General features: G+C 43.0%; 1 protein-coding gene across 1 annotated transcript in view; it reads left to right on the top strand.

Moving 5' to 3' along the window:
• Nucleotides 1-2,884: 2,884 nt before the first annotated feature.
• The window catches only part of RASSF6 (Ras association domain family member 6), a 73,370-nt gene continuing 54,314 nt past the window's right edge, over nucleotides 2,885-21,940 (top strand). Inside the window, exons 1-2 of the mRNA XM_075849777.1 lie at nucleotides 2,885-3,000; nucleotides 17,175-17,267. Of these exons, the coding sequence (XP_075705892.1) occupies nucleotides 17,203-17,267 (65 nt within the window). The 5' untranslated portion in view covers nucleotides 2,885-3,000; nucleotides 17,175-17,202. The remainder of the gene's footprint in view (nucleotides 3,001-17,174; nucleotides 17,268-21,940) is intronic.

Consider the following 21,940-nt stretch of genomic DNA (forward strand, 5'->3'; position numbering starts at 1 on the left):
TTTTTTTACAATTTCGGTTGTTGGACTACTTCGGATACGAGGACTACTTCAATGACAGCATTTTTTTATTCTCAATAAAATGGTTAATGGGGGTTATGTTTTTTATTTCAATAAAATATTTTTTTTGTGTCCTTGTATTTTTTTAAACTTTATTATTACCGCCTTAGTAATGGCCGCTGGCTTATTGACAACCTCCATTACTAAGGCAGGACTTAATGTTTACCCCGGTACCCACCGCCACCAGGGGTACTAGGAAGAGCCGGGTACGAGCCAGTACCCGACCATCTGTAGTGACGGTTAGGTACCGGGGCGGCCGCAGGCTGATCGTATTAGGCTGAAGAAGGCCAAAAACAGTGGCCCTTCCCACCCTGGTAATGCTAGGCTGCTGCTGCTGTGTTGTATCTTTCTGGTTATGAAAATTGGGGGGGACCCCACATCGTTCTTTCCAATTATTTTTTTTGTTATTTTTTTTAAATGACGGGGTCCAATTTTTCATAATCAGCCAGATACAATAAAGCAGCAGCAGCCTAGCATTACCAGGGTGGGAGGGCCACTGTTTCTGGCCTTTCCCTGCCTGATAATACCAGCCTGCGGCCGCCCCGGTGGCCGACCATCACTACAGATGGTCAGCTACTGGATTGTACCCGGCTCTTCCCAGCACCCCTGGTGGCGGTGGGTATCGGGGTAATAATGGGGATTAGTGTTAGCCTCTGCACTGGCTAATACTAAGCCCCGCCTTAGCAATGGATGCTGCCAATCAGCCGGCAGCCATTACTAAGGCAGTAGTAATATAGTTTAAAAAAAAACATAAGGACATAGAAAACATTTTTATTGAAAAAAAAAAAAACAGCCCTCATTAACCATTTTATTGATAATAAAAAAAGCCGTCATCGAAGTAGTCCTGGAATCCGACGTAGTCCAACGACCGAACCTGTAAGAAAACACACAAAAAACTATTAGTAACACATGTGTTAGGCTTAGATACAGGGCCCATGTGTGATACTGTCTGTGGGACCCTGTATCTAAGCCTACCACAAGGTAAGCTTAGATACAGGGTCCAGCAGACAGTAATCTTATACAGTATAAGATTACTGTGTGCTGGGGCCCTGTATCTAAACCTATCGTGTGGTAGGCTTATATACACAGCCCATCAGACAGGATCACACATGGGCCATGTATCTAAGCCTACCATGGGATTGGCTTAGATACAGGGTCCAGCAGACAGCATCACACAATCTGTGATCCGGTCTCATGGGGCCTCTAAGCTTGTTACATCGTAGGCTTAAAGGGGTTGTCCATTTCCTAAACATTGATGGCCTATCCTCAGGATAGGCCATCAATAGCTGATGTGTCGGGGTCTGACTCCTGGGAGCCGGCCAATCAGCTGTTTTGAAGGGGCCGCAGCACTTGTTCGACAGCTGCTTCCCCTTAATTTCCCTTACTCGCTCACACTGTGAATCACCGACACGGATTCACAGTGTGATCAAGTGACCGGAATAAAGTGACCGGAATGAAGTGATCGGAATGAAGGGAAAGCAGCTCTCGTACGAGTGCTGCGGCCCCTTAAAATCAGCTGATTAGCCGGCTCCCGGGAGTCGGACCCCGCCAATCAGCTTCAGCAGACAGGGATATTAATCTTACCCTCTTCTTCAGCCGCGGCAGAAGTTCTGTCCTGACTCCGGGATCACGATGTTGTGCGCGTCGCATAGCGTTGTGACGTCATGCGTTACGCACAGCGCTGTGATGTCAGGACCTCCGGAACCGGGAACGAGGAAGGTAAGTACTGTCAGTTACTATAGTAACAGCGGCCCGCGTTACTAAAGTAACTTTTTATTGAGGTGGTGCGGAGGGCCCCCCTGGCTTCGGGTCCCGGTCGCAATTGTGACCGCTGCAACCCCTATAGCTACGCCACTGCCAGCATCCTTAGGAAAACACTTTAGCTCTCCTCGTCTTTTTCCAGGAATTACCTCAGAGAATCTGACATTTTTGGCATATCCTAGCGATAGGCCATCAATGGCTATGATGAAACAACTCCTTTAAGCAATTTTTATGTTGAATTTAACTGTAATATTTTATTTTATTTTCCCTGCAGCATCCCTGAATCCTGTTAGCTGTCAGTTCAGTGGATGTTCTAGTGCAGCCTTTACCTGATGCTTTAAAGGCAGACTACTGGCTGACACAAACAGCCGTCTGTTTTTTTTTAGGCTGATAAACTTGTGGACTTGATTTTCTCTATTACTTCCCTGCTCCATTATCAGAAATTTTTTAGTACTTTATAGTATGCAATTGTAGAAAATGATATCCCATGATATAATGTATACTTGTATTAAAGGTGAAATAAGAAATAACAGTTTAGATATTCGGTCTGAAGTTTGTGGGCCTAGAAAGAGATGCAAAAGCCCTTTCATTTTTATCTAGCAATGTTTTCTTTTACATGTTAGCATTAAAGATGGCTGTCATTCTTTCTCTTTCATTTTCTACTAATTACTGTAAATAATTTCCAGTCTTGAGTAATCGTCTCTAATTCCAGTTTTACTTTGTTCATATTAGTAAATACCAGAGACATACTTGTTACGTAATTTAAAGTTTCCAAACTTGTTATGATGTCTGCTACTTTTTTTTTAAACTAGAAATGTATTTATTGCACAAAGACTATTTTTAAAATCTTATTCAGGCTTCAAGACAAGTCTTTATGCCCTGCAGCATTGAATATCTTCTACCAAGAGCAAAATCACACCCCTTACTACTCAGGTATGGATGAATGTGCACACAGGAGTGTTCCTGTCAGCTGTCAGGTCGGGTAAACACTCCCAAAATGCACTGAGGCAAAAAGGAGTGGCTTTGATTTCCTATACCTGTGCGGCCGGAGGAGTAATAATTAACTTTCCTTTGTCTTTTATAAACTACTGAGCCGTCAGCTTATTCTAAAACTGTGAGGTTTTCATGGGAAAACTGCAAATCAGAAAGTGAAATGCGTGGCCGGGTTCTTCAAACAACAAGGTAAATGTGATCTGCTAAATCTTTCATCTTATACTAGTTCACTTTGACCAGGCAGCTGTAGCTCTCAGGCATATCTTTAAATAATATGACCTCTCCTTTCTAGAACAAGTATATTTAGGCCATTTTGTTTGTACGTGGTGAGTGTATGTATGTATGTATGTATGTATGTATGTATGTATGTAGATAGATAGATAGATAGATAGATAGATAGATAGATAGATAGATAGATATACTCTTCAAAAGACACTGAGGTCATACGTGCCATAAAGAAAAATAGGATTCAAGCATCAATGAGTTTTTCTTTATGTACTTATCAAAGAATTCAGCTTCAGCCCTTTTGAATCAATGTTTAACTAAGTAAGCGTTTACAGAATAGAGATGAAAGTCTACACTGTACCTTTTGCCATGAAGCCATGCGTAACATGTGCTGACTTACCGATTGAGCACAACACTTTCATAGGAAGCAATGTTTTGCCAACTGTAGTTTTTGTTGCGATGGAATATATTAACTACATGTCCTATAAGATCTTTTTTTATTACGTTGTAGGAAACATTGGAACAATGTAATTACTTTGCAATAAAACAAAATATTATATTTTAGCTGATGGTTTTGTATACACCGTGTATGTAAAATTAGGCTCTGTTCACATTTGTACTAAGGGGTTCCATCATGGTTTCCTTTAGCCTTTTCTGATATTTTTGATAATGGAGCCCTGACAGACACCATTATAAATCCATGGGGTGCATTAGGATTTGTTGGCATCTGTTTAAAAAACAATCAAACATAGCTGTCATGGCTCCATTATAAATGGAAGCCATGGCACTAGTGTGAACGGAGCCCTTCTATTTCCAATGTAATTAATGCAAACTCTTAAAGAGGCTCTGTAACCAGATTTTCAAACCCCTATCTCGTATTGCAGCAGATCGGCGCTGCAATGTAGATTACAGTAACGTTTTTTTTTTTTCAAAAACGAGCATTTTTTGGCCAAGTTATGAGCATTTTTATATTTATGCAAATGAGCCTTTCTTAAGTACAACTGGGCGTGTTTAAAGTTAAGTACAAGTGGGCGTGTATTGTGTGTGTACATCTGGGCGTTTTTACTTGTTTTACTAGCTGGGCGTTGTGAATAGAAGTGTATAATGCTGAAGAATCAGCATCATTCACTTCTCTTCGTTAACACCCAGCTTCTGGCATTGCACAGACACAAAGCGTGTTCTCGAGAGATCACGCTGTGACGTCACTTCCTGCCCCAGGTCCTGCATCGTGTAACTGTTATCTTTTAATTTGCCCTTGATATATATAAACAGCTGCTCATTGGGTTGGCGATACTTTAATGGGGGTTCTAAACTTTTTAGAATGTGGCCAACATTGCAAACAATAGATGTTTTTATTCGGGTTGATGTCGCCACATTCAAGGCCATCTATATCTCTACTGTGATTGCGTCTCCTTTATTAATAATTTTTGATTAGACAAAAAAAAGGGGACTATAAATGTAAAAAACATTATACAAAGCTTTAGTTTATCTTAGGTCTGGTTCACATTGTGTTTTTACCCTTCTGTCAGAGGTATACATCGGGAGAAACCTTGATGTATACCTCCGATAGAAGGTAGCGACGTATCCCACTGTATAGGCTTACAGTGGGATACGTTGGCCGTACTCCCTGGGAAGAGCACTACTTGTAGTGCTGTGCCCGGGGATGACCCTGATGTCACTGTCCATATATGGACAGTGATGTCAGGGGCTTCCAACTACGGAGTACCCGCCCAAAGCACCACAAGCGCTCTGGCCGGGGACTCCTGTCTTGGGAAAGCCCTTGACGTCACTGTCCATATATAGACTGTGACGTTTGGAGCTTTAAAACCCCAGAAACCCCCGGCTACAGTATCAGCAACACTCAGGCCGGGGATTCCGCTCCCTGGAAAGCCCCTGACGTCACTATCCATATATATGGACAGTGACATTAGGAGTTTTAAGATGCCGGAATTCCCAGCCGGAGCCTATAGCTACTGCATAGCTTCTGCTTTCTGGCTGGGCCTCCCTTCTTTTATGGCCCCATTGCAGCTAAGCAGGCTGCACAGGTGGTATGTCTGCCCCTGTCTATGGCCCTGTTCACATTACATCACACTCGCAACGTACACAGTAAACGTGTCCATAGGGCTCCATTAGTCCGATGGAGGCCAAAAGAGTGTCCTTTTGGCTTCTGTCAGACAGGTATATGTCGGTATGCCATTTTTTTTAAAGGTATGGAATAACATAGTAGACTACGCTATTTTATACAATGTAGTCCTGCAAAAAAAAATGTATGCCGCGTGGTATACTTTTTTTAAACATGGGAGCCTATTGTTGATGTATAGTATGCCACTGTATGAACGGCATAAGCATTTCAATAGCTTTTCATGAGGAATCTGTTGAACGGACACCATAATAGCCTATAGGTGATGGATGTCTGTTTCAAATTCCTAACAGTGGCATGCATCCCCCATAGGCTATCCAAACTATTATGGGACCCGTTTAACGGATATGTTATGAAAAGGTCATAAGAGTGCATGATGTAGCTATTTACCGGTGTAATGTCCAATGGGGTTGTCGAACCACTGGGCTACTCTGCCGTAATGGAGTAGCTGCTGGCCAGACAGGTGTAATACAGTCTCTGGTAGATGGTACTGGAAGCAAGCTGGTGCCGGATTGCTGGAAGCAGGCTGGTGCCGGATTACTGGAAGCAGGCTGGTGCCGGATTACTGGAAACAGGCTGGTGCCGGATTACTGGAAGAAGGCTGGTGCCGGATTACTGGAAGAAGGCTGGTGCTGGATTACTGGAAGAAGGCTGGTGCCTTATTACTGGAAGCAGGCTACAGAGTACAGGCTACTGGATTGATCACTGACACAGGATGCAGAATACCGGACTGGTCACAGACACGGGACTCAGGATGCAGAATACAGGACAGGTCGCAGACTCATGATACAGAACTGGATACGGACACAAGACCCAGGATACAGGACTAGTCACGGACACAGAACTCAGGAAACAGAACCGTCGCAGGCTAATTTTCTCGATTTGTGGGTATGTGGACACACTAGGCCGATCCGCCTTAGCGGAGTGGCAGCTGGCCAAACAACAGTCTATATCAAAGTCTATGCAAAGTCCTAGCACAAGAGTACCTGTAAGAGTCCAGGCAGTAGCAGAGGCTTGGGCACGGATGGTACTTGACATGGCAGATGACGCCAGACGTGGCAGATGATACCAGACGTGGTATATGACAGCAGGCGTGGCCGGTAACAGCAGATGTGGCAGGTGACACCAGGCACGGCAGATGACAACAGACGTGGCAGATGATACGCATGACTCCAACTAAAGGCTTAGGTATAGGAGACAACAACAGCAACAGGATACAGGATACGGGAACACTGGGAGGAGGATACAACTAAGGGACAGTTTGCAATATGAACATGGGTAGACAACAACAATGCTCAGGCAAGGAATGGAAGAGCAGAGCCCTTTTTATAGTCCAGGGTGATCTGGGGATTGGATAGTGAACTTTTAATAAGCGCGAGTATTGGCACTTTAAGGCCGGGGACGAGCACGCACCTTAACAGTCAGTCCAGGGCAGGATGGCCGCATGACCTGGCGTCTCCCAGAGTCTGCGGTCGCAGACCTCCAAAAGAGGAGAGTGGTGGCGGTACGCGGCCGCAGCTGTAACACTAACACTGGGTTAGTAACAACATTGCTCAGTCACTTGGGAGATGGTGAAGGTGGCTTAAGTAGTTCTGGGAAGCAGCAGGGGTGGTTGTGTAACTTTTTGAATTTCATGCGCACTGGCCCTTTAAGAGGGATCTGGCAGCTGTGAGCCGCAGAAGACAAAGGCTGCAGAGCACGGCTCGAGACCTGGCTGCGGGAACCGCTGTCAGATGCGGGGCCCGCCGCCAACGTTACAATCTATTTCCATAATAGTCTATATGTGACAGATGTCACGGTTAGGCATCCATCACAGACAGCTTTCACCCATAGGCTATTTTAACATCAGCCTAACGGATACGTCTTTATAAGGTTATGAGGTTCATGACGTATCAGTTTAACGTATACCATAATAGTCTATGGTGATGGATGGCACTATAAGGCCTCATGCACACGACCGTAGTGGTGTGCACGGCCGTGATTTGCGGCTCGGACGGCCGCAGAGTGTCATCCGCGGGCCGCCCGCAAATCACGGGCCATGCACATGGCCGCGTGCATTAATTTCTATGAGCCTGGACTGCAAAACACGCCCGTAATAAGACATGTCCTATCTTTTGGCGATCCAGGCTCCTGGGCAATGCACGGACCATGGAAACCACGGTCGTGTGCATGGGCCCATTGAAATAAATGGGGCTGCAATTCACCCACAGATTTGCAGGTGAATTGCGGCCGCAAAAATACGTTTGTGTGCATGGGGCCTAAGACAGCCTACATTTAACGTATTCTTCGGGAGCTTTTTGTTAAACGTAGGCCAAAAATGTGATGTGATGGCTAACAATTATTGTTGATCTCTGGGGTCCCAGCTGCAGGGCAACCTGTGACCAGCCTATTTACAGGGGGAGTCTTTTAGCAAGAATGCATTGTAAAAAGTGGACAACATCTTTGAAGGTGTTTTCCAGCCAATAAAAGTTGATGTCCTAACCTCAGGATAGGTTATTAATAGCTGATGGGTTGGTGGCCGTCTCCTGGGACCCTTGCCGATCAGTATGAGCGCTGCAGCCCCTAGTACGATCGTACGAGCGCTGCGGCCCCTTCAAAACAGAAGATTGGCGAGGGTCCCAGGAGTCGGACAGCGACCGATCAGCTATTGATGGCCTATCCAAGCGGAAATTAAAGATAAATTGACATGCTGTGGATTTTAAAATTCGCACCGCAGTACAATTTCCGTCCCGAATAATACTGCAGCGTGTTTTCCCTGAATCTCATTGTCTATGCTGGTACTGTATTACGCTGCAGATTTGCCGCATGCAAATCTGCGCAGCAAAACCGCTTGTAATACGCATAGTGCTTTGAGCCTGAGCAATCTTCCACTTTCACACTCCTCTGAACAAGCAGTTTTACTAAAAGGGAGCTGCTCTGAGAGCTGTACAGGTTGTTAATGGAGAAGACAGTTGTTATTGAAGTCAGGATGCTTTACTACGTAGAGTGACTACTGTGTGGTTGTACTTGTTCAGAGTTCTTGCCTCTATACAAATTTAACACAGTTAAAAGGGTTCTCAATTAATAGCAATAAAATCATAATGGCTACTTAGAGTATATGGAACAGCATAGCATTCTTACATACATAAGTGGTATTTGTGAGACCCGAAGAGCCTGTTTATGACGGGTGATGAGATGAGCTGTTAAGGACAATTAAAAACGCAGTCTTGTTTGAGGCATAATTAGAAAATCCATTCCTAATAAATCTAGTAACTGAAGTCAAAATGTTATATGTGATAATGTCAATGCGGCATTTAACATTTAAATTTCTCCTAGCTGTCCTTATGTATGATAATTGTCCAGTGTAAATGAACAAAACAATCAACAATAAAAATATTGTTTATTGCTGAGGAAAAAAAGGTGAAAAATGACCATTGTCGTCTGATGGCTATGGGTGAAATGTAACATGAACGCCCTCTGGCTTGTTACTACTTTACTGTACTGCTGCAAAGGAAATCGATCATAGTATTTATGGCTTGCCCACTAGCATGCGTGTTTGGCTTGCCTGCACACATATGAACATATGTGTTTTTCTATAGGGGGTTGCTGATAAATAGTTGCTAGATACCTCTGTTGTTGCTTATCTCTGAGAAAATAATGATAATAGGTTATTGTAAATGCCAAAATTGATCAACATAAAACTCTGCTTCATCGATGATCTTCATTAAACATGCGACTGGAAAAATTGTTATTATCGACACGATCTGTAAATGTACATGCAGCATGTACTGACATTTATATCTACAATAGACATTGCTGTCCAGCATATGGCTCTTGCATGAGCAATTTATAGGCAACAGTGATACATTATGCCAAGCATGAAGGAAATCATCTTGCTGGAAATTACCTTTAGAACCACCAGTTGTTTGTTATGATATCTCTTTCAGTTTTCCCCATTGATTTGAATGCAGGAAGCCACAACCAAAAGGAAAACCATGCACGTACAAACTCGCTTGTCTTTTCATTGAAGACGTCCAAAATTTTTGTAAAACCAGGGCAAAACTGCGATAAAAAAAAATAGGTAGCCTCCATTGCAGATCTCATCAGATTTGATTTGAAGAAAAGTGCTGCATGCAGCTCTATTATCTAGTCAAAACGACAGACACCACCTCCCAACCATCACGGATTCAGCGGGAGAGTCCCGGATTCTGGGCGGTGTCCCGCTGTCCCGGGCGGCTGGAATTATGTCCCGGTTTCAACTGTATCTGCGTCCTCAGGACGCAGATACAGTTGAATCCAATGCTGAAGCAGGGAACCGTAAGCTCCCTGCTTCAGAATTCAACTATGGAGTCCCGGGCCAGAGCAGCGCAAGCTATCTGACCGGGACACCAAAAAGTTATCCCTATATGCTATAATAAGACCAAATCAAACGTATCTTAGAAAAATACAAAATTACTTTATTGAAGACAAACAGCACAGTTGATCAAGACACTTTAAAAATTAACACCCATAAAAACAATGTACAACAGTACACAGAAAATAGACAGTGTTGAATATAGGGCAGGGCAAACAATGGTAGTATAATGCATACTATATCATAGACTATAAAGTATGTATCCTGAGTATAGATATACTGATAATAATCACCACAGCAAAGGCCTATAATATGACCACAAAAATTGTAAGGTAACAGTCATAGAAAAGAAAAGTCATTAAGACCTCAAGATACGCATACCAAAAACCTACCATGCACCATTCCACTGCCACAACACTGTCAGAACACCCCAACGCGCGTTTCGCACCAGGCTCCGTCAGGGGGTGCTGAAAGAGTGTGATCAGAGGATTTAAATAAGGGGTACACAGCTGAGCAGTGTACCACACTTACTTGTCCATAGGATGTTCAGCTGGCGCCTGCACGAGGAGAGGCGGCACCTCAATCACGCAGTACACGGAACCGTAAGCTCCCTGCTTCAGAATTCAACTATGGAGTCCCAGGCCAGAGCAGCGCAAGCTGTCTGACCGGGACTCCTGTTTTGGAAAAGCCTTTGATGTCACTGTCCATATATGGACAGTGATGTCAGTGGCTCCTCCAGGAGCGGAATCCCTGGCCAGAGTGTTGCCGATGCTCTGGCCAGAAATTCCGACATCTTAAACCCCTAATATCACCTCCTGGAGCGGAATCCCAAGGGCGCCTCCTGGAGTGGAATCCCCGGCCACAGCATTGCCGACGCTGTGGCCGGGGATTTCGCTCCTAGAGGGAGCCTCTGACGTCATTGTCTATATATGGACAGTGGTGTCAAGGGTTCTTCCTGAAGTAGCCCCTGGCGTCACTATCCATATATGGACAGTGACGTCAGGGGCTATTGCTGGAGAGGAATCCCCGGCCAGAGCGTTGTCGATACTCTGGCCGGGGATCCTGCTCCTAGAGGGAGCCCCTGATGTCACTGTCCATATATGGACAGTGTCGTCAAGGGCTCCTCCTGGAGCGGAATCTCCAGCCACAGCTTTGCTGATTCTCTACCTGGGGATTTTGCTCCTAGAGGGAGCCTCAATGTAACTTTCTACAGGAAGGGTGGAGCTAACTACAGGGGTGGGGGGTTAGCACTATCTACATGCAGGGTGGTGCTATCTTCAAAGGGGGTGTGGCACTATCTACATGGGCAGTGTGGCACTGTGGGCACTGACACTTTAAATGTGGGAGCTGACACTTTATATGTGGGCACTGTGGTGGTATGTGGGCACTGGAACTATCTATGTGGGTACTATCTACAGTGGGCACTGTGGCACTATCTACAGGGGCATTGTGGCACTATGGGGCATTATACTGTATGGGGGCATCTGTGTGGGCATTATAATATATGGAGGCAGCTATGGGAGCATTATACTGTATGGAGGCAGCTATGGGAGCATTAAGCTGTATGAAGGCAGCTATAGGGCATTATACTGTGTGGGCATTATACTGTATGGGGGGCATCTGTGATGGCTTTATACTGTATAGTTGCATCTATGGGGGCATTATAATGTATGGCGGTATTATACTGTGCGGGGGCAGCTATTTGGCATTATACTGTGTGGAAGGCACTATGGGGTATTATATTGTGTGGGGGCAGATATAGTGCCATTATACTGTGTGGGGGTTCTATGGGGCATTATACTGTGGGGAGGCCCTATGGAAGCATGATACTGTGTGGGCTCTACCGGGTGTGTAGGGGCTGGGATCGAGCGGGGTTTAAATGGCTTAAATGGAAAAAAAATTGCCCTCTTTACAATATTTAAAAGTTGGGAGGTATGGACACCACTACGGAACCCGACGGACTTCATTATAAGTCAATAGGTTCAGTTGGGAGCTAGTAGCATCTGTGAACATAGACAATTATTATTCAGTAATATAAAGTTTAGCATTTTTAGGCTACGTTAGTAAATTAAATAGTCATGCCAAAAGACTTGGTACATTTATGGTACCTGCTTTAGAAATGTTCCTGGTTTGTTGCATTAAACGCTACTGTATATATGGTAAGCTCTACAATTTAATATTGACTATGATACTTTAAGATGTATTGCACATGTCTACCTCAGAATGCTGTAGGGTAAATGTTTATTTTTCTTCGATAAAACATGACAATCATGCTATCAAACAGTAATAGGCCAGAGATTTGAATATTTGCTTTTGGGTTTAGCCAGGTTGTGTTTTCTTAGTATTATAATTAGAGGGAACAATGTATTTATACACACTGCAGTATTATAGATGTTGCTGCTTCTCAGGGAAGTTGTTTCTGGTAGTTTCTGTAGCTGCTAGACTTCAAGAAAGGTTGAAATTAGACTATAAGCATGTAAGAGGGTTCCCCTTTAAGGACACAGAACATTTAGTTGCAGTCAAACCGATAACTTTGTTTTGAAACACAGTGGCATGAACGTTTGTGAGCAATCCTAGAACTTGAGTCAGGGGTTAACCAAGCTGGGTTTTCTTGTGGCCAGTACGTCACCTTTTGGCGAATCCTGACCATCCTACGCTGCAAACGTACAACATGGCTGTTGCATAATACTCTGCGCAACACCAGCGGCAGTCAGGTATTATCAGGTGAAGAGTGTATATACCTCTTCTTCCTTCCCACATAAAGCAGCAGGGAAATTACTTTTTGTGGGGATACTGACCAAACTGACCCAGTTTCTTGCCCGCTCGTCTTTTCAGAGCCTGGGAAGGGTTCATATATTGCAAGGCACCTTCCAGGCACCTTGTGTGCTGCAGGGTCTCACAACTGCAGTTCACCTAGTTAATACACCAATATTGGTAGGAGACTTAAATTAAGAGAAATTTTTATAAGTAAACAAGTAACAATCTGTCCTGATTGATGAACACCACCGTGTAGGTCATGATTTACCACAGAAGTCTGGTCTGTGCAAACTGAAGACAGCAGTATACAGCAGCAGCAGTGACTAACATGGTAACACAAGCGCCACCCAACATACAAACCACACATACATTAACTTATAAATAAAGACCAAGAGACACTTCATATGCAATAAAATGGCCGCGGTATTTATTAACCCCTTAAGGACACGGACAATTTTGGCCTTGAGGACAGTACAATTTTTTTACATTTCCCCTCTTTGCATCCCGAAGCTCATAACTCTTTTAGTTTTTGTACGACGTAGTTGTATGGGACTTTGTTTTTTGTGGGACGAGTTGTACTTTATGTAGGTACCATTTTTTGGTGCAAATACATTATCGTTTAATTTCTATAAATTTTTATTTTGGCGAAAATGCAGAAAAAAAGCAGTTCCGCAGCAGTTTTAATATTTTTTTTTTACACAATACACCGATCATCATAAATAATGTTATACATTTGTTGTACAGGTTGTTACGGTCGTGGCGATACCAAATATGTCTATATTATTTTATGTTTTGGTACTTATATTTTAAAAAGTTTAATTATTATAAACAAATGTGTGTTTCTGTGTATTTTTTTTATTTTTTATTTATTTACTTATCATTAATTTTTTTTAAATTCATTTAACTCTTTTTTTAATCCCATAAAGGGATTTATCATTTAGATTTTTATTTTGTAACTGCAATGTACTGGCATAGATCTATATGCCAGTACATTAGCCTGTTACTGATCGTACACAGGCAGTTGTTAGGGCATACCTCAGTATGCCCTAACAACAGGAAATATGTTCAGACAGCCCTGGGGTCCTTCAATGGACCCTGGGCTGTCTGGCCATACAAGTTATGGGCTTTGATTGAATCACAGTTATCTTCTGTGATGCAATCAATGTGCAGTCCCCCCTTCTTGAACGCCGCGATCAGCTTTTATCTTGGCATTTAAAGGGTAAACGGCGAAGAGAGGATGTTTCTCTCCACTCCGCTGTCAGAGCGGGGCCTTGGCTGTGTATTACAGCCGTTGCCCCTCTCTCGATCGCGTGCACAGACGGCTGTCACACAGGATGAGAATGCTCGTCCTAATGCTCCAAGTACTCGTCGCAATAAATAATACACCAATAATTCATGACCTTGTCCACCCATAAACTGGACGACTAAGGTACATACATCTGCGTTGGGGTCCCGTTCTAACATTCCGTCTGAACTTTCCGTCAGTATGGGACCCTGAATGGACACAAACTGACACAGACGTAAACGTGAGGTTTTAGTTTACATCACCATTGATTTCAATGGTGACGTATCCAGTGCCCATGGTTTCCGTTTGTCTCTGTTGTGCACTGGACCCATCGTTTTGCCAGAAGTAATAGCGTAGTCGACTACACTATTGCTTCCGCCAAAACTACTGGTCCGGTGCACAACAGTAAAATCCCTCAGCAAATCTAAGACTGCTGTCAACTAGAAATACAGATTGCCTAGGATATTACAAAAGACTAGAAATATGGAGTCCTACAGATGTGTCCCTCATTACCTTTCCTCTTATCTCAACATATCCTGAGATGTGTGGTACAAGATGACCAGCTTTAACCCCTTCCCTTCCAATATACGGCACACGTTGGGGAGTATGGAGCCCACTCCATAGAACGAACATGCTGGCTGTGTGTTACAGTCGACACTTCCGGGTACGAGCTGGATCACGCTCCAGTGCAACCCGCTCGTTTAACCCCTTAAATGCCGCGATCAAGTATTTCAATATATCGTGCAGGCAATTCAGCGATTGCTGGTTCAAGTCCCCTAAGGGGACAAGTAAAAAAAGGTAAAAAATGGTCAAAGTTTTTTTAATAAATTTAAAAATTTAAAAATTAAAAGTTAAAAAAAAAAACCCTTTTCCCATTTCCCCTCAAGCACAATGTAAAAAAAAGTTACAAATTAACATAACTCATATCGAGGCATCCATAAAAGTCTGAACTATTACAATATATCTTTATTTAGTCTGTAGGTGAGCGCCGTAAAAATTTTTACATTAAAAACGTCAGAATTGCTGTTTTGTGGTCACTTCATCTCCCACAAAAAATGAAATTAAAAAGGATCAAAAAGTCTCATGTACCCCAAAATGGTACCAATAGAAACTACAGCTCACCTCAAACCGCTAAATCGATGAAAAAATAAAAAATTTGTGGCTCTCAAAATATGGCGACAAAGGTCAAATTTTATTTTTGACAATCAGATTTTTCCTTGTAAAAGTAGTAAAACATAAAGAAAACTATATAAATTTGGTATCGCCATCATCGTATTGACCCGCAGAATAAAGTTAACATGCCATTTTTACCACAGGGTTAACGCTAGAAAAACAAAACCACCCAAAAGATTTTCTGGAATTGCTGTTTTTTTCCTATTCCACCCCACAAATATCTTTTTTTCAGTTTCCCACTAAAATATATGGTACAATAAATGGTGCTGTGAAAATCTACAGCTCGTCCCGCAGAAAACAAGCCCTCATACGGCAATATTGATGGAAAAAAAAGTTAGCGCTTTGGAATGTGGGGCGGAAAAAACGAAAGTGAAAATCTGAAAAATGTGCGGCGGAAAAGGGTTACAAAAACAACAACAAAAACATGGTTTTGCGATACTCTGTCATGAGATGTCTATAATATATGTTTCTATATGTGGCCACCCAGTGGTTGCGATGTGATTTTTTTTATAGCATTTCATGATATTGTATTGAAATGGTTTCATGAGAAATTGGAGTCCTTACCAAATTAAAGCAAAAGTAAGGCTTCATTCACATCTGAACCAGGGTCCCGTTTCGATGGAACGTCGGAGCTTTCCCTCGAAACGGGACCCTGACTGACACATACAGAAACCAAAGGTTGATTTCAATGGTGACGGATCCGGTGCTAATGGTTTCTGTTTGTTTCAGTTGTGCAAGGGTTCCATCATTTGGACGGAATCGATAGCGTAGTCAACTACTAAGGCCTTATTCAGACGAACGGGAAATACATCCATGCAACGCGCGTGATTTTCACGCGCGTCGCACGGACCTATATTAGTCTATGGGGCTGTGCAGACATGTGCGTGATTTTTACTCAGTGTGAGTCCGCTGAAAAAAAGTCATGACATGTCCATTCTTTGGGCGTTTTTCGCGCATCACGCACCCATTGAAGTCAATGGGTGCGTGAAAACCACGCATGCCACACGGAAGCACTTCCGTGCGACCAGCGTGATTCGCACAACAGCTGTGAAAAGGATGAATAAAAACAGAAAAGCACCACGTGCTTTTCTGTTTACAAACATCCAAACGGAGTGTAGTAATGATGGCGGCTACGCGAAAAGCACGCAGCCGCGCATCATATGCTGAGGCCACATGGAGCTGTTACGTGCCTTTTGCGCAGGCAAAACTCAACGTTTTTTGCGTGCGCAAAAAGCACACGCTCGTGTGAACCCAGCCTTAGGCATCTGTCACATCCTCCGTTTAAGCGGAGCTTTTCCCAGCGTAAACACTAAACCCATGGCAAAAACGTTATGTGAATGGGGTCTACTGTAAGAAGGTTTTCCACGTACATGAGGATAAATTGGCATCTACATCACAGGGCTTTTATTTTGTGTTTCTCTGGATCAATATGGCAAAAAATATTTTTTAGGAAACTTTATTGATATGTGTTCTTTTCATCCTTAGTAGTTATTTAACAATGTAATATTTTGACAATGGATACTAGACAGAAGAAACAACTTTACTTTTGGATGATGTATACTACCAGCAGGACTAAATGTTCTAAAGGTTAGGTATCAGATAGGAAATCTGGTTGTGGTGGTAAAGCAAAAATTTTTATGATGTATATGATGACTATATTTGCGATTTTTGCGGCAGAATAGCAGCGTTTCCGCCGCAAAAGTTGCAACACTTGGCTGTTTCTTGCAGGTTTTACATCCCAATTGAATTCATTGTGGAAAACCCACAACCGAAAAGTAACAAATACGCGGCATAAATTTAAATGCTGCAGATTTAAATTCCGCACCGGAGGCCAATTTATGAACTCTTACGCTGCAGATTTTTTGTGCAGTGTGTGCATGAGATTTCTTCAAATCTCATTCACTTTGCTGCTACTGTAAATGCTGATGAATTTCTGCACAGAATTCTGTTATTTCGAAAATTTCCGCAGTTTTTACGCTACATAGGAACCTTGCTTAACAAGGCCCCCATCTACTATGTGCCATTTATAAGGCTTCGTTCACATCTGCGTTGGACTTCCGTTTTTGGGTTCCATCAGACTTTTCCGTCAGGGGAGCCCGTTAACGGAAACCAAACGGAAACCATAGCTGTCCGTTTGCATTACCATTGATTTTAATGGTAATGATTGCAGACGACTACGCTATTGATTCCGCCCAAAAAACGGAAACCTCATGAAACGGAGACAAACGGAAACCATTTGCAATGGAAGCATTACCATCTATATCAATGGTAATGCAAACAGAAAGCTATGGTTTCCGTTCATAGGTTCCCCTGATGGAAAGGTCTGACAGAACCCATGAACGGAAGCCCGACGCAGATGTGAACGAAGCCTAATACATTCATTCCACAATGTTTGTCATAACAAAACAGCAAGTTGTATATCAAAGTTGTTACTTTTCTCTGTTTTGTAGGTTTGTAGCCGACTTAAAGTAAGATAACATGGCCAAAAATTCTGGCGTTGAGTCTCCTATAGCATTCATTAAAGAATCAACGTATATCACTAGGTAAGTCTTGCAAATTTTAATTACAGTGCCGATACCAGTATAATGTGTGCATTCTTATCACCTATTTAAATCGAAGATAAATTTTTTCAAGATCTTCTAATTTTATTTCCAGCTGTAGAAATTTTGCAGAAGTAAAGGGGTGTTCCGGTTACAACAATTTACCCCCTATCCGTAGGGTAAGGGGTAACTTGCTGATCGGTGGGTTTCCAGATTGTCAGTGCCGATCGCTCCGACCACTGTATAGCAAGTGTGCTGGGTTACTGCAGCACGGCCGCTATACAGTGGTCAGAGCGATCTGCTTCCGGCATCGACCACTGCAAAACTTCCAGTGACAAAGACAGCCATAACAGCTGATCAGTGTGGGGTCAGGGTGTTGGACCCCCACCTAACATATACTGATGACTCCTGTGGATATGTCATCAGTATGAAAACCACCCTATGTCCAGTCAACCCCTTTAAAGAGAGGCAGCAGCCTCTATTTATCCTGGTGGTCATAATAATAACCCATTCCATAGTCAGCTGCTGGGCCTCACTAGATCCATCAGAGCCCTAGCTGTGACAGCTCGCACTGAAACAGGTCAGATTTCCCCTGTAGATGGGGCTGCTGTGGAAAATCCCAATGTTTTTTCTGAGCCTTTAGAGACAGACCATGTAAATAAATCAAATTTGAATTATTAAAAAATAAATAAAAAAAGTTAAATAAAAATAAAAAGCAAATAAAGTGAACAACACCCATCAATTTTTTTTTCGCACCGCAAGTCCTACTCCAAAGGCTCTAAATTGTACATGTTGTATATCAAAATTAATGTTAGATAATGGCGAATAAAAATATATAATCTATTTTTCTATTACACTACATAATTACTAGAAAAACTAGCTAGAATTAAAAAAAAACATTTTCTACTACTTTTACAAACTTCAAGCCTAATTAAAAATAAATAAATAATGTTTTATTGATTTATAAAAGAAAGCCGTATTGATCCCGAAATAAAAAAGCTTAAAAAAAAAAGCAGATAGTCCAAAAAAGAGAAAGTTATAGCTGGTAAACTAGCATGCACTAAAAACGACTTAGGCCTCATGCACAAGAACATATTTTTTTCCTCCCGTAAATACTGGCGTAAATACGGGTCCTTGGTCACACGTATTTGACCCGTATTGCACCAGTATTTACGGACCCGTGCCCATAAATACAGGTCCGGTGTCACCAGTATTCCACCCGTGTTTACGGGCATGTTTTCGCTGCAAAATTGCACTGCACTAATCGGCAGCCCCTTCTCTCTATCAGTGCAGGATAGAGAGGAGGGGCAGCCCTTTCCGAGGTAAAAGTAAAAGAAATTCATACTTACCCGGCCGTTGTCTTGGTGACGCGTCCCTCTTTCGGCATCCAGCCCGACCTCCCCGGATGACGCGGCAGTCCATGTGACCGCTGCAGCCTGTGATTGGCCTGTGATTGGCTGCAGAGGTCACATGGGCTGAAACGTCATCCCGGGAGGCCGGACTGGAGGAAGAAGCAGGGATGAACTTCTATTTTTCTTACACGTTGATTTATATTGTGATCGGTAGTCACTGTCCCTGGTGCTGAAAGAGTTACTGCCGATCAGTTAACTCTTTCAGCACCCTGGACAGTGACTATCCACTGACGTCGCCTAGCAACGCTCCCGTAATTACAGGTGCACACACGTAGTCACCCGTAATTACGGGAGCCCCATAGACTTCTATGGGCCTGCCCGTGCCATAATTCCGGCCTAAAATAGGACATGTTATATATTTTTCAACGGCCCGGGCACCTTCCCGTAAGCATACGGGGAGGTACCCGTGGCCAATAAAAGTCTACGTTCGTGTGCATGGGGCCATTGCAGAAGAAGAAGAGAGGACAGCACGTGTGCTTCCACCGCAGCCATTCAGAAGGACAGAGGACCGGCCGGAGCACAACGGAGTGTGCCAACAGCTACAGGTACCGGTCCTAGACCGTAAAACCCCTCACCAGGAGCCCAAGTCCTGTCCTAGAGAAAGTGCCCCTTTTCATAGCCAGTGACTGTTCCCAGGAGTGACGTCCCTCGTTAAATACCGCCACCGTGCGCACAGAAGACTAGTCCTTAAAGGGACAAACAACTCATCCTTAGCTCGGCCCAAGGGCAGGTCAGACTTGCTATCTCATTAACCGTGCCAGTGTCCCTGCGTGTCCTCCAGAGTGTAAACAACTGTAATACTTGCATGAACAGTTGTTGATGAATCTTGTTGGATCAGGAGCAGACAGAAGGAACGGTCGGGTTGACGGGACTTTATTGGACTATTAGCTGGACTTTGTGTAAACCTTAGCGTCAGTTCAGTTGCATCCTAGGGGGTCCACCGTTCGGACCACCGACTGAGGAGAGAGAGGGTTTGTCATCAAAGGTAGCGGATAGCTCCGCAAGGACCCGTGACGGTGACGGTGCTAGTAGGTACGGTAGTTCGCTGATTCCCACGACGCGACCCGTGGGCCGAGAGTGTGACTCTTACCCTAGGGTAGGCTGCCAGTAGCGGGTAGCTCCCGCCGTGACTGACAGCGGCGTGTCCGTAGCCAAGCCTGGCAACGTGGGTTCAGGCACAACCTCTCTCCGGGGGACTTCAAGCGGGATTGAAGTCCCCAACCTCAGGGTTCCTGTCTGCTCCACTAAAGAGAAGTGTCTGTACGCTGAAAAGTTCTTGTACGAGTTGAAGAAAAAAGAGAAATCTTTGTACGTGTTTATAACAGTAAAGAAGTTGTACCAAGGAGTTGTGTCTCGTGAACCCTCGTGATCCCTCCTACACGCAGATGTGAACGAAGCCTTACGTTTAAAGGATCCATTTTTTTCTGCACATGCCCAAAGCAAGAAAGATGCAAGGTTAAAAACGGATCAGTTAAAAACGGAGTATAACTGATGACAAACTGACACAAACGGAAAGAAAAGAGTACGTTTTTTTTACGGATCCTGTAAACTGATCCGTCAAAAACAAACATATTTTACATTCTGTTGCATTCAGTCTGGCATCAATCAGTCTGTCCATTTTGTTTTATTTTAATGGATCTGCTAAAATGGATGGCACAACGCAGATGTGAACGAAGTCTAAACTATTTTCAAGGACCAAAATAACCCGTGCCTGATTTGGTTAAATATTGTTATTTTTTTTTTTTTTACTATTTTAATAATTATCAATAAAGAGTCATTTGGTTCTAAAATTTTACTTGTTGAACTTGTGAATTGTCTTATTGTGATAGCAAACCTCAGAGCTTACGTACATAACACAAAAGCTATTTACAATGCAAAGATGTTGCCATGGATTATGCTTTGCATACGATCCTGGTTACTATTTATAAAAGCTTTGCAGGGCATGTCCATGAAACTCATCTGGGTGTGGAATAATGTAAATAGCCCAGACTGGAGTTATCAAATAAACAGAATGATTGGAGTTTATTTGTAATGGAGCACGTTCTATTCATTCTTGTTTACACATCCCATGCACTTTCCTACAGACTGTAACCCTACTATGCTATACAGGTCCTTCTCAATGAATTAGAATATCATCAAATAGTTAAATTATTTCAGCAACTCAATTCAAAAATGTAAACTGTGATCTATTTCCAGCATTTTTTTTTTCTAATGTCGATGATTATGGCTGACAGTTAAAGAGGCTCTGTCACCACATTATAAGTGCCCTATCGTCTACATAATGTGATCGGCGCTGTAATGTAGATAACAGCAGTGGTTTTTATTTAGAAAAATGATCAATTTTGATGGAGTTATAACCTATTTTAGATTGATGTTAATGACTTTCTTAATGCCCAACTGGGCGTGTTTTTACTTTTTGACCAAGTGGGCGTTGTAAAGAGAAGTGTATGACGCTGACCAATCAGTGACCAATCAGCATCATACACTTCTCTCCATTCATTTACTCAGCACATTGTGATCTTGCTAGATCACGCTTGCTGTCACTTACTCACACATTAACGTTACTGAAATGTCTGAGAGTCAATAGACATTACCTCCAGCCAGGACGCGATGTCTATTCATAATCCCAACACTTCAGTAACATTTGTGTGGGATTTAATGACAGCAAGCGTGATCTCGCAAGATCACGTTGTAAGCTGGCATTTACAGCGTGATCTCGCGAGATCAAGCTTGCTGTCATTAAAGAGGCTCTGTCACCAGATTCTCAAATCCCTATCTCCTATTGCATGTGATCGGCGCTGCAATGTAGATAACAGTAAAGTTTTTTTATTTTAAAAACTTTCATTTTTGGCCAAGTTATGAGCAATTTTATATATATGCAAATGAGCTTTGAAATGGACAACTGGGCATTTTTTTTTCGTTATGTCCAACTGGGCGTGTATTGTGTTTTTAACTGGGCGTGTTTACGTGTATGACGCTGACCAATTAGTGACCAGTCAGCGTCATACACTCCTCTCCATTCATTTACACAGCAGCGATGTGCAGCCACATAAACAGAGATTAACGTTAATCAAGTGTCCTGATAATGAATACACATGAAATCCAGCCTGGACGTCATGTGTATTCAGAATCCTGACACTTCTGACTCTTTTCTTTGAGATTTCCAGCAAGGGAAACAAAATCTCGTTTACCTCCGTAATCTCGCGAGATTACGCGTAGCTTGATGGAATCTCACAGAAAAGATTCAGAAGTGTCAGGATTCTG

Source organism: Rhinoderma darwinii, chromosome 1 (assembly GCF_050947455.1).
Source record: "Rhinoderma darwinii isolate aRhiDar2 chromosome 1, aRhiDar2.hap1, whole genome shotgun sequence".
Classification (NCBI taxonomy): domain Eukaryota; kingdom Metazoa; phylum Chordata; class Amphibia; order Anura; family Rhinodermatidae; genus Rhinoderma; species Rhinoderma darwinii.